General features: G+C 38.7%; 1 protein-coding gene across 1 annotated transcript in view; it reads left to right on the plus strand.

Moving 5' to 3' along the window:
- STK26 (serine/threonine kinase 26) overlaps positions 1–14494 on the plus strand; it is a 48269-nt gene that overhangs the window by 19583 nt on the left and 14192 nt on the right. The window contains exon 3 of the mRNA XM_080909685.1: positions 8393–8623. Within this exon, the coding sequence (XP_080765811.1) occupies positions 8393–8623 (231 nt within the window). The remainder of the gene's footprint in view (positions 1–8392; positions 8624–14494) is intronic.

Consider the following 14494-nt stretch of genomic DNA (forward strand, 5'->3'; position numbering starts at 1 on the left):
CTTTCTGAATGCTTTCTGAATGGATGTCCTTTACAATTAAGAGAGAAGTTACTCTTAGGTTCTATATTTGTTCCAGTCCTGGCTGTCCTGACTTTTTTGGGGACAGTCATTTGTATATATACAGACACTTATATGAAGGGCAGAGATGCATGCACAGTAATTCACTTTACTGCTCTTTCCCTAAAGCTAGGGTAGGGAATTGCAGTGGCCTAGTGATATTGATTTGGGGGGCGGGGGTTACATGTGGCAGGGGCTACATGTGGCAGCTGCATGCTTTTCATTTCACTCACTGTAGACTTCTGTAGAGCGGACTATGTGATCATTACCAATTCGTCTCTTTCTATTGGATATTTTCTTTATTTACATTTCAGATATCCCCTTTCGCAGTTCCCCCTCTCCTATACCCCTCCCCCTGCTTCTGTGAGGATGCTCCCCTTCCTACCCACCCACTCCAACCTCTCTGTCCTGGTATTCCCCTACACTGGGACATCCAGCCTTCACAAGACCAAAGGCTTCGCCTCCCATTGATGCCCAACAAGGCCATTCTCTGCTGCATGTGCACCTGGAGCCATGAGTCCCTTCATGTGTACTCTCTGGATAGTGGTTTAGTCCCTGGGAGCTCTGGGGAGTCTGGTTGGTTGATACTGTTGTTCATCCTATAGGATTGCAAACCCCTTCAACTCCTTCAGTCATCTCTTTATGTTTAGAAACCCCGGTTGGCGACTGTTCTGTGAGAAAGGGAGAACAAAGGGACTTGGTTTCTAATAGTTCACAGCCACTTAGCATCTGAGCAGTAAGGAATTTAAAGTTCATTGTGTTCACCCACTCTCCCTCGTCAGACAGATGGCGAAGCTGACATTTAATCGTGGATGTCTTGTAATTTTCAGGATAAGCAAAATTAAGCCAATTTTGCCTGACCTCTCTGCTCTCTACCTCTGTAATGCTAGGAGACACCAGGCCTCCATTTTCCTCCAGACTGGATGTAAGGTTAGAGAGAAATGAGCTAAATGATACAATGGAATTTGCATCCAGCGTTTCTTGTGATGATAGCCTTGACTTCTGGTTTATCGAGAGAAGAATGTGAGTGTTTGCAGGATCCTTCTTCTCCCTTACCCATGGCTATAATTAAAGGTTTAAGGAAACTTTAGATTCCACTGTTAGTAAAAAAAGACAAAATTAGTTATTTCCTTTCATTTACAAGCACTTAAGCCCAACGATGATTTACTTGCCCGGACAAAATGTCAGTTAGAACAACAAGGATATAGAGGCCTCTCTATCTGGGAACCAGAGCTAGTAAAAGTGCAGCTTCCTGCTTGAGCATCTCAAAGGTGGGATAAGTATGGTAAAGGCTGCTTATACTTCTGTTTTTCATCTTTCTTTAAAAATGTGTGCAGAGGTGACGGGAGACTTGAAGAAAGGTTTCATTCTTCCTCCCCCAGCTTTGCCAATTGAACTGCCTCACAAACATATGTAAAGAACATCATTCTTCATATCTCTCACTATCTTCCGCTTCACTCCATTTTTTTTATGTGTGTGTGTGTGTGTGTGTGTGTGTGTGTGTCTGATCTGAGCCCTGGGGAAAGAGCAGATAGCAAGTCAAGAGTAGAAGAAGTTCTCCTATCCTCTCTCGAGTAGGCGGAATTAAGATGAAGGAATATTATCGATAATTCTTTTGTTCTTAAAAGAACAAGTAGACTCAGAATTACTGATCAAGGGAAACTCCTCTCGTGCAGCTATGTCAAAACCTTTGGTAATGATTTTAATCAAGTTATCCTTTACCAATATATTTATGTTCTCAGTATGTTTGCTAATGAGATGCACGTAAAAATAGGAATAATAAAATAAAGGGGAGATGAAAAAGTACTTAAGAATGTAATTGTATTTCCGCCTTATGAACACATTTTTCTTGTTGCTATGCACAGAATTGCTTAGAGTCTAAACAGTTGTCCTAAGAGTGCAAGACAATGCTGCTCAAGACCTTTGACTCGTCACATTGCCACTAAGACCAGGGCTGCCTTGCTGGTCTCATCCATCTCTAAACTGGCTTTTAAGTGGGTGTATAAAGAAAGGGACTGAACCGTGAGTGATTAAATGCTTTCTAATGACCACAGGGAAGCTCAGAGTTGTCGTAACTGCATTTCTGACTGCATTCCATTTATCTCAGCACATGCCCGTGAAAGACGGCAACTGGATCCTTGCTTTATTTTGCAGAGGCAAGTTTAATAATCTTTGAGAGAGACATAAAAATGTTAAGTACACCATAAAAATAGATAAATGAATAACATTTTCTTTATGCACCTACATAAATATTTTGAAGTCTTAGAAATGTGGAAACACAGACTGAAGGAACTGGCTACCTAAAGGAATCTGACCTCAAGCCAAATTCCTTATGTTTAATTAGAAACATACTTAATTTCGATCTCAGTTCTTAGTCTGTCACATGTAAAATATAGTCAGGCTGAGTATTTTCCTTCAGAAATATAAATTATAGAAGTCTTTTAAGGTTTCCATAAAATGTTATCAGATCCTTGTAACGTGATCCTGAGGTTGTGCACAGTAGAGAAATGTCCCACATTCTTCAAGAGTTTAGCAAAATTTTTGGGGCGATTGTTTAATCCTTCTCATTAGTAAAGTAGCCTGAAAACTCACACAACTATCAGAATCATTATAGACCTACACAGTACTTAGCACAGGTTAATAATTGATAATAAATATTTTTAATCTTGGATCAATCCATCAATTCGAGGGAATTGTTTATGAACCGAACTGAAGTCTGCAATCAATCACTGATCGGAGCTGTTGTCCTGCTGACATTGGATCCTATGGGAATCATGAGATAGAATATCACTGCTTTGAGAGGTTAGCTGCTTCCAGATTCATTATTGCCATGGGAAAAAGCAACCAATTGCAGTAACCTTAAGAGAAAGTCAGTCAAGATTCTAAATGGAAGTGTATGGTAGTTGCATATGCGTATGAGGTCAGACTACTGCAGATGGGTTTAGAGATTATTATAAGGAATTGTATTATTAACAATATCCCCTTGATGCTCACCTCCACTCTCACCCGTGGTCCTAGCCCCCAGTAACCATTCCTCCACACACAGAGTCTGTGAGATCTTACTTGGTTTTTAAGTTCTACACATATGAATGTAACGTTTTTGTCGATTTGTCCTGAGCTTATATCACTACTACACAGCAGGCTTTGCAGTGCACTTTCTAAGTAGTTTAAAAGGATATGAAATTTTAGTTAGCTATGAGGAATAAGTTCATGTGATCTATTTAGTATACAGTGGATTTTGGAGAAGATGTTTTGCTTTATCTCAAAGGCCCTATTTTTTTAACCCCGAGATTTCATAGAGCTCTTGACTTCTAACTATCTCTGCCCCCATTTTGACACCAATGCCCTTAGACTTCACTGGCTGTATTGGGTGAGAATACCTTGGGACAGAGCAGGCACTCAGCAGTCCCATATTGTTGATAGTGGTGATGAGAGATGAGGTTGTATGACCTTTGCATTTCCTGCCTGCTCAAAAAGCCAGGGACTGAAGCCAAAATCAATTCTACTTGTATGTGTCCAGTCCTTGCAAAAGCTGGTGTCCCCTGATCGTGAACTCTGCACTACTGCCTGTCTATATGCCTGTTCGTTTTCAACCAGTTTTTGCCAGTCTAAGTCTTATGTAGGAAATCTACCGCAACCTTTTTATTTTATTTCACAGTAGTCACAGAAAAAAAAAAAGTAACATGAGGGAACAGTGATGTGGCTCACACAGCTGGTGGAGGATCCTTTATATTTATGTGCATCATACTCACTAAGTAGCAGCTATAGACCTGATAATGATACAGAAAAGCCTATTTTCGATATCATGAGAGCTCATCTATTGACTGGGTGCATGCTTGGCATTATTACATTGTCAGACTTCCTGTGATGGTTGTGTGCCTCTTGAGGATTCCTAGAGGACTAAAAGTTATCTTTGCTTGGTGTCATGGTCGGATCCAGTGCCAAATCTTAGGACAGTGGCTTTCAACCTTCCTGATGCTGCGACCCTTTAATGCAGTTCCCTGTGTTGTGGTGAGCCCCCAACCATAAAATTATTTCATTGCTACTTCATAAGTTTGCTACTGTTATTAATTATAAAGCAAAAATATTTGATATTTGACCCCTGTGTGAGTGGCAATCCACAGGTTGAGAACTACTACCTTAGAAGTCAGCTTTACCCTGGTTCTTGATTTTTGGAGACTCTTTAGAACACCCGAGTTCAGCTGTTCCTAGCCCAGGAACTATGGGAAATCTACCTCCTTTATTTAAACTTATTATGATTCACTTTTTGTCTCACAGTGACAGTGATCTTACTGAGCTTCCTCATATTATACACATATGCATACATATAGATCCCAAATGTTCAAAATGCCTCCTTCCGCATGGCCCTAGGCTGGTAGGTTTTCACTGGTTTACTTTAAATGCTTACTATTTGTTTGTTTATTCAACGTTGCCCTTTATTTTAAAGAGAAAAAAGTTGTGTGTGATGCCATACGCCCACTCCCACAGTCTCAACACTCAGCAGGCTAAATTGAAGGGCATCTTGGAAGAAATAAAGATTCTCATGCCAGTCAGGGCAACATGGCAAACCTCCATCAAAGAAAGAAAAAAAAAAGGGTGAGGGAGGGATGAATGGAGGGAGGGAAGGAGGGTGGAAGGAAAATGATGGTACAGAAAAAACGAAAGTAAACAAATAGCCAAGAAAAAAAGTCTGTCTTTGTTCAGGATGCTTTGGTATAAGATGTTAAAGTGGAGATTATAAACTGGGTGGGTTTTTAATCACCAATTCTGGAATTGGTGTTGGGACAAAGGTCTCTACCCCTCAGGTAATTAAGAGAGTGAGGTGAAATTATGGTAGGGAAAAAAATTGGTTTCAGACTTCTTCTCCTCTAAAAGTTGGTGGTTTGCACAAGTTGTAAGCCCAGAATTATAGTTGAAATATAAACAAAGTGTAAATGATATCTCTTTCTGTCTCCAACTTGTTCCTCAATTTAAATTTTTTAATTATATTGATAAGTTAGGATTCACATCATGGTTTTCTTAAAATGTGACTTGCTTTTTAAATCTATGATTTACATATTTGCAAAAGTCTGTTTATTATAGAAAGCAGGGAGCAGCTGGGTCCTCCCTAGGGTTAACAGCTTCAGTTAAAGCCTTTTAAAACATCAATTAAGAAGAGTAGAATTTAATTTTTGTTTCTTAACAAGAGAAGATTCCTATTAGTAAGTTAGCTAATAATCTACTCCTCAGACTATATTATTAGAAGGTACATCGAATATGTATTTCTTATCAAGTTTGTATTTCCGAAGTCCAGATGTATTTTACAGGTATATCAGTGAGGGGCTAGGATAATAGCTTCGTTGGTACAGTGTTAACTCTGCAAGTATGAGAATCTGAGTTTGGTCCTAAGAACCCATGTAAAAGCTGAGCAGGCTGGATGCATGCTTGTAGTCCTTGCACTGGCAAGCTAGAGATCGGCAGACAGGTTTTTGGAGTTCTCCTGGCTAGACTCCCTAATCTACTAGGTGAGCCTCTGTGTTTCAGTGAGAGACCATGTCTTTAAAAACAAAGTTAGGGACCAGAAAGTTAGCTTAATGGATAAAATGCCTGCCACATAAGGCTGGTGACCTGATCTCAGTCCTTGAAAGCCACATAAAAATGAAAGAAGAAAAGTGTTCTACAAATGTTGTTCTCTGACCTCCACACACGCACTGTGGTACATATGCCTCCTCTAATGATGGTGATGGTTATGGTGATGATGATGATGGTTATGATAATGGTGATGGAGATTTTTTTTCAAACTTAAAAACACAAAGTAAGTTGGGCAGCTCCTGAAAAATGACACCCAAGGTTGCCCTCTTGCCTCCTCATGCAAGTACACACACATGCATATGTACTTGTACTCAAAGGTGAACCCATACCCATTCACATACTTGCACACATACACACTCTAAATGAAAGAAAACAAATTTGGCATTGAATTTTTCCCAAGTCCTGTGCAGTTAGGAAGTTATGGAGAGATGAACTACCATATTACTTCATGACTATTTTCACCACCACAAGCTACTACAAAGAGAAAAATTATCCCATGAAGTAGGTAAAGGTAACTATTAACCACCGTATATATGATAGTAATCACAGGACAGCGTTGGTAAAAGGCAACACCAATGGAGCTGTGCTAGGTTGTTAACACCTATAATCTGAGCCCTCAAGAGGCCAAGGTAGAAGGCTGACAAGCTTCTGGGCAGCCTGGCCATTGAAGTAGGACCATGTCCCCAGAACATCAAACAAACAAAATCAAAACAAGAACAAGACAAACCAATAGTGCTTCAAAAAATATGTGATGTAGGAACTCAGTTTTTGAGAAAAATATTAACAAAATGTGAGCTTTGAAGAGTCACCTAGTAGAAGCCTGTTTGCAGCTCCTTTAAGCATATCTAGGTGTACTGGCTCCATCTAGAGATGCACCCTGAAGGTGGAGACAAAAGCTAGGTAGGGATGCCCACTAATTATGAACTAGAGAAAAAGACAGAAGTAGAAAGTGTATGTTTCTCCAAGGAAGAAAAATTAAGCCCAGCTAAGGAGAATAAGCGAGGCTTAGAGGTTAAATAGGCCATGTTTTAACTTTATTTTAGGTAAGATAAGAAAGTCTGTGAAATTCTTCAGTTGCAGAACAAAGAACTTGATAGGAAAACTTCAGCAGCTACTTTGTCTAAGGAGGTGAAACACAAAGGGATATGTGGACTCTGGAATTGTCCCCTGAAATTCAGGTTAAGACAAAACCTGGGGAAGTTATAGTAAATGAATTTTAGGTTTTGGTTTGGTTGGCAAATGAGATTAAGTGACTAGAATCAGATAGCATTCTTTTGTGTTTTAAAGATGCTCCAAGTAAAGTATTACCCTAGCAGAACCCTCAACTATACTTTCATGATACTGTTTGGAAGGTCTTTATCAGCAGCATCTTGTCGAGTTGGCAATATTAATGAGAATAAAAAAAGTCAATTTTACATACTTTTAAGGCAAAATCTATCTCTATCATGAAAGTCAGTACATTTATACATTTAAGTTATGCCAATGCACATATGTATGTATTGTCTAATTCTGTAAGGTAACTTGGGATGTCGTTTATATTTTTAAAAGTATTGTAATTGTACACATAATTGAGTGTTAGGTGCTAATATGGTGCACACATAATAGTATGTAACAGTCAAAATGGGGTAGTTAATATCGATACCTCCTGTAACATAAAAAATGAGAGACATATAACAGTTGTACGTTGTTCTGTGGTATGATATAATATCTCCATGTCTGTGTACTGTATGTGCAGAGCATATCTGAGTAACATTTCTATCTCTTTATCATTACTTTGTGTTTGGAGGCCTTGTGATTGACTTATTTATAAAACATATTATCTTGTTGGAAACTGTAGCCCTTCCACACCCACAGACTGTACCCTAGAACTTAGAAACTTCTCTTTGCTGTATTTGGATATCCACCATCCAACTCCTCCTATACCCTCCTCCTGTATTCTTCCCAGTCTTTAGCAATCATTATAATATATTCCAATTGCCTTCTTAAAACATACTCATGTAAGAGTATGTAGAATGTGTCTTTTATATCTGTCTTACTTTATGTAATACCCTCTATTCCTGTCCATTTTGCTATACAATACATCATTTCTGATAGCTGAATAATATTCTATTTGTGTATATTGTGTATTCATCACATTTTTCTTATCTACAATCTCTTGATGGTAGACTAATTACCTAAGTTGGCTATTGTGAATACTGCAGCAACAGGCATTAAGGTATATATATGTCTCTGGTAAGGTTCCTTCATTTCCTCATAGGATATGAGTGATTGATTCACAGTCTCAGTAACTCTCTCTCTCTCTCTCTCTCTCTCTCTCTCTGTGTGTGTGTGTGTGTGTGTGTGTGTGTGTTTCTTTCTCTGCATCCTTAGCAGCATTTGATATATTTGGTGAAGGTATAGAAAATGAAATTTACATGAAATATTCTATAGTATTAATCTGATTTGTTTTCCTCTATTTAAAAGTTTGATTCCTGGGGCTGGAGAGATGCCTCAGGGGCTAAGAGCACCACAGTAGCTGCTCTTGTTGAGAACACAAGTTCAGTTCCCAGCACCAACCAGACAACACAGGACAGTCTATTACTCCAGTTGCAGGGAAACCCATGCCCTCTTTCGCCCACCACAGGTACCAGACACGCATATGATATAGTTGCATTTACATATATGTAGGCAAATAAAGATAAACACACATACAAACAAACCTAAAAGAAAAAAAAATGATTTAGATAATTTAGGTTTTTACTTTTTTTTTCTTTCTTTTCCTTAGAATAATATAGCGGATCCAGAAGAACTGTTCACAAAATTAGAGCGCATTGGAAAAGGCTCCTTTGGAGAAGTTTTCAAAGGAATTGATAACCGAACTCAGCAAGTGGTTGCGATTAAAATCATTGACCTTGAGGAAGCCGAGGATGAAATAGAAGACATCCAACAAGAAATAACTGTTTTGAGTCAGTGCGACAGCTCATATGTGACAAAATATTATGGGTCCTATTTAAAGGTAATATGCATGCTAGATTGTGTTCCAAGTTGTTTTCATTATGTTTTGTTTGCTTTTAATTCTATTTTTGAAAGGCAATATCTTTTTAAGGTACTATATCTTTAATATTATAAATAGCAGATATGTTAGTAAGCTACCTTTGTAAATTTTGTTATTATTCTTTTTTTTAAAGTTTACAATTTTAATACAGATTGTTCTATTAGTAGTTTCAGGGCTTTGCTGGTAAATGTTATTCTTATTAGCACCATTATTTGGATAAAGAATCTCAGTCTATGAGCCACACCTTTCTCAAGCTCACCACAGACCATGTGCTGTGCCCTTATCTTCTTCACTAGTTTGGGACTCCATGAGTGCTGCCCTGTACTTCATACTAATTGATAGAAATCTGCCCACTTACCATAGAGCCAAAAACAAGGAAGTGTCGAGTAGATTTTTCACCTTCCATGTCAATGGTAATAGTAATGGGTATTTGAAAACTTCAAATCTTAATATTTAATTTTAAATATTAAATACATGTAGGCGTTTATATGTCAAGTCGATTTTAGCAAATCTGCTTACACAAAACAAAGTATTTTTTAGAATAAGTTAAAAAGAAGGATACGTTTCTAGACCTTGAAGCCAGCCATGCTTCCTCTCGCCAGGCTGTGAGTTCATTGATGACAAGCAGATTAACTTGAATAGTCCTAGGTTTTATATCTCTTAGCACAGCAAATGAGTCGTACTAAAGACCTGCACCATCTCTGGGTTCTTGCTTTCTTCCTCTACAATGCTAAATTCTGTATGATCAAATCCTTCATTCACACAAAATGATGCGATATCTGGAGACAATTCCCAGCCCACCTAGAATGAAGTATTTTATCCCAAAGTGATATGTCAAGCGTGCTAATTAATCTAGTGACTCAAAGGGGGAGTCTTTATTAAATAAACCCTTTCCTGTTTTCAAAATGATGAGAGAGAGAGAGAGAGAGAGAGAGAGAGAGAGAGAGAGAGAGAGAGAGAGAGAGAGAGAGAGGAAAAGAAGACAAAAGGACCTTTATTTCCGGCCCAGTATGAGCCATGTCAGTAGCATGGACCCTGAGCTGTGAGTGCATATATTCAGTGGGTTCACTGCTTCGCTTTACCTTAGAGTTCATTTCTAGGAGCACAGACGTGTGCAGGAAAATTTCCTGCTCTGTATGGAGGTCTTGCTTTGGTATGGTGTTGCCTGAACTGTCTGCGATAATGGTGGATTACAGTGTAGAAGCCATCAAGACTTCTAGGCTACAGAATGCTTGCTTTCCCCAGTGACCACCAAGCTAGTGCGTGTGTGCAGCACAGACACATACAGAGAATCTTTAGTTCCACCCAAGTGTGATCTAGCAGTCCAAGGCAGTGACCTCACTTGGTGGTGACATGTGGGTGGATGCAGTGTAGCTATAGAGCCTCATAGGACAGCCATTAACCTAAGGAGGAGGAACTGGCATGCTTTTGGAGAATGAAGACATGTTTTCCTAGTCCCTCATCGGTATCTGCTTCATGAGCAAGGGTTGTGTTGCTGTGCCTGCCCTCCTTGGAGAATCCCCAGGAAGACTGGCTGTTGATCCCTTCATCAGTAATGATGTCCATCATTTGGGATTGCACTGGTCCCTACTGCTTGACAACATTGATAGCCTTCACCTTTCTCCTTAGTTCCTAGCTATCTCTCAGCTGCACATGTCTACCAGGTTCATCAGTGGCCCTTTCTGTGGAGTGACCCTCCTGCCTTTGTGCCTCCTGTATTGCTACAATTAAGGCTAGTGAGCTGGTTTTGTTTGTGGATATGTTTTCTCTTGCTCTTTTCTTCCAAAGCCTGTTATATTCTATTATTATAGACCTTGGATTAAACAGAGACTAAATTCACTTTAGAATGAGTCATGCAACAGCTAGACACTGTGTGGCACAATGCACCAGGTACTGGAGATATAACATGAACAGCATACTCCTTCCTGTAACTCCAGAGCACCGGATCCGGTATTACATAAAAGTATAGATTTTATGGTAAAAGTCTATATCAAAGGGCAGATGAAATGGGCACGAGTGTACCTCATTGCCAGGCAGCTTGCCTAGCACGTTTGTCCAATTGGGTTCCTTTCACAGGACAGTAAAAAACGAAATCAATCAACATAGTAATGACAAGTATTAATAAGAAGCACAAGTCAGCAAGTGGTTGCTTGTCTCCCATCTCATCAAGAATAACATGAAGAAATGACCTCACATGGGAGGTGATAGGGAAGGAAGATTTTATCTAATTTCAGCATTTACCCCTAAGTGCTGGCTGTTATATTTTACTGCATATGGATAATTCTGCATGTTTGTTTTCTAATTCACTCCTACGATACCTAACTTAGCGAGTCCCATTCTTTTATGGGACTCTTTGGGGTTATCTCTCAATCCCAGGACCTTTAGGTTCTCCCCCAGTTCTCACAACGGGCCTGGTTGTAGGCAGCCCTGGGAATGTTCGGGTCATATGTGTTATTGCTCTTTCTGGTTTTCTCTTTCTGGATTGAATCCTGGTAATTCTAGACTCACTCTAGAGCAAACCTGAACCCTTGCTATTTTTAGGCACTTAGATCAGATAAGCTAATTTTGGTGACAGGCTTAAAATATTAAACCCTGTTGAAAATCAGTTTTTATAGATTTTATTTTTTAAATCAGCAGGATTATGGTGGCAAAAATTTTAGTTGTTACTTAAAGTCTTTATTCATAGTTCTCATAGACAAAAGTGCTGTAGCTGCATGAGTTTTTGTTTGTAAAAGATTATATTTTAAAAATACTCCTAAAAAATACTCCCTTCATCCTAGCCTAGGAGTAGCCACATACTAGTCATTTAGTAATGACTTCATCTCTTCATAATTGCAAACTAATGCTAGATTTTTTTTCCCCACAAATACTGATGGTAAAATGTATTCAGAGCAGCCCCTGATAGAAAACTAGTGCTAAAGGCTAAAACTGAAAAACATTTTTTTTATCACCTTTACGGATTATTTATGGAAGTCCTGTAAAGAATATTTGAAGAACTCTTTTCTTCATAATAAAACTGTATAAATGCTGTTATAGGTAAATGGATATTCATACAAAATATAGAACTCTATTCTGATTTTAAATTACTTTTTTGAGTCATGCGTATGTGCCTGCCCTGCATATGTGTGTGTGTGTGTGTGTGTGTGTGTGTGAGAGAGAGAGAGAGAGAGAGAGAGAGAGAGAGAGAGAGAGAGAGAGAGAGAGAGAGAGAGACCCAGATTGCACTTACCACTAAGTTAAATCCTGTTCCTTAACATATATAGTCCATGATGGCCTTGAACCTGCAATTCTTCTCTTACCCTGTGCAGCTTTTTGATTACCGTTGTGAACCACCCTGGTGGGCTAAGTACTTCACTGAAATTAACCAACTCATTATTTCCCGTTTATATTGTCATACTGTGATTTCGTAGGCATATACTTTTATTGTAAACTAAAGCCACATCAAATATAAAAGGGTTCTGTTTAATGCAGTCAGCATAACTTAAGACCACATCCTGTAAGTACCATGAGGGAATAGCTTTGTCAACTGACTTAGCTATGTACTGGGGGCCTGTCCGTGCCTTTCAGATGGTAGTGGAGTTTGTGAGTCAACTTAATTGTGCAAAATGGGATATGGGATTTACACAGGATATCATACATAACCAACGCTTCACTGTAAGCTGGAGTAAGTTACTGCATTTGAGAGAAAATTATATGTTCTCTAAAACTGTGTGCAGTTGTAGTGATCTCCTTCAGACATGCAAACATTTACTAGGTATTCATTTTGACTGAGCTCACTGTAGAAGTCCATCTTTAGAAACAAGAGTAAAAAACCAGACAAACACATCAGTGTGACCACAGTGGTTTCCTTTCCTCTTCGTTCACTGCATCTTGTCTTGACAAACTTCGTCTTTATGAAGAGTTCTACAGTCTGCAAGCTCTCTCCTTCTGACTTCATACTAATTGAAGAATCTTTCATCTTCTTCAAATATTTTGTTAGTCTGATGAAATTCTTCAAATGAAGCTCATTCAAGCACTGAATAGAATTTGAATCAAGCCTGTTTTGCTGCTGAAATTGCCTTTATGTTAAAGGAGTATGGCCCTACCCTCAATATTACAACCAGTATTTTTTTTTAAAAAAAGAACAAATGAGGGAAATATTTCAGAGTAAAACCTACAGTTGTATGGCCTTTTGTTATTTTTTTTCACCAAAATGCCATGCTTGATTGTGTCTAGAAAATATGGTCAGTGCTTCTGGAATATTGTTTTATTTGAAACTGTGTGTGGTGTTTTCTGAGAAAGCTTGTCGGTCATTTCTTTCTCCATTGGAAAACGTTCTTTTCTCAAAAATAAAAATGGCTCTAGGCTTAACATAATCCATCTCTAGGAAGCCCCATATTTCAGCAGACAAGTATTTATTGACTGTCCTACTATGGGTATTCCTTTCATTCACTTTAGTCTGAAAACTTCACAGTTCAGCCTCCCTCTCCTGCCCCAGGTATGCGTTTCAGTGTTTTCTCCTGTTACCTACTTATGTTTGAGTATATTAAATGTAGTAACTCTAACACTGGAGAAGTAGAATTTTAACTACTTAACATATAACTTTGTAGGGCTTGGGTTATAGACAAGGCATTCCTGATTGGAACACAAAGGTATAGAGGGGTTAAGGTTATGGGCCCCGTTCTTCATTTGGCTATTTCTACTGCCTCTGCCATTAAAATCATTCACTCTACATTTTAAAATCATGATTAAAAATAACACAAACTTACCATTTTAGCTGCTTTTCTGTGTTTGTTTTTAACAATGGTTTTATTCTTTGAGAAACTCATATATTTAACTTGCCCCTCCCCCAGCTTTCCCCAGCTCCTCCCTTCCTCCCTATCCCTGCCCATCTTCATATTCTTTCTCTTAAAAATAAAGACAAAACATGGAGTCCAGTTTGTATTGGTTCATGAGCATGGCCTCTAGCCTGAAGGGTCGTTGATATAGTCAGCATCTCTGTTAAGTGTGCCATTTTTACATTGTTGTTCAACCATTACTCACTATCATTGCCAGCATATCTTTATCAGCTGAAACTCTACCAATATACAATTATTCTCTATTGCTGGGTTCCTTGGCAACTGCTATCTCTGGGCCTACCTCTATGATCTTGACCACTCTAGGTACAATGGAATCATACAAAATTTACCCTTTTATGACTGCCTTTTTACAGTTTTACATTCTAACTATGTCATCAGTAGAATAAGCCATTGGCATAAGAGACTGCCCAGTCACATCAACTTGTATATAGTACAAATAATCTTCATGGTGTGTGTGTGTGTGTGTGTGTGTGTGTGTGTGTGTGTGTGTGTGTGTGTTTATACATACGTAAGTACTCATGTGCAATAGGTATCTTAAGTACTTTTTATATGAGCAAATTCTAACTTTGTAGCAGCATTTCTCCCCACTTGGCCCACGTGTCTGATTTAATAGCAAATAATTGGAGTCCACAAACATCATGGGATGGAAAAAGGATAAGCTTTCTTGGTATTTCTTTTTCTGCTATGCTCCCCAGGCCTTGTCCTGGCTCAGGCCTGCTTACCAAGAATCTAGATGTCCAGAACATCCTCCCATGAAGTTCCTCTTTAGAAATGGAGGGATCTAAATAATCTGTCAAGTCTCAAATCTGGTTGTCTCAAAGTTTCAGTGAATAGCTAGCTTAATGGTAGGAAGTCCTATTTTCAGATATAGACTATACTTAGTTGTGTCGTGAGCAAACTCAGCCATATATCTTGCTCTCTAAGGTCACAGCTTAAGGTTTCTCTGCATCCATTTTGGTGACAGTTGGAAAGCTTCCATTTTGAACTGGTACAA

The sequence above is a fragment of the Micromys minutus genome, assembly GCF_963924665.1.
Source record: "Micromys minutus genome assembly, chromosome: X".
Taxonomy (NCBI): domain Eukaryota; kingdom Metazoa; phylum Chordata; class Mammalia; order Rodentia; family Muridae; genus Micromys; species Micromys minutus.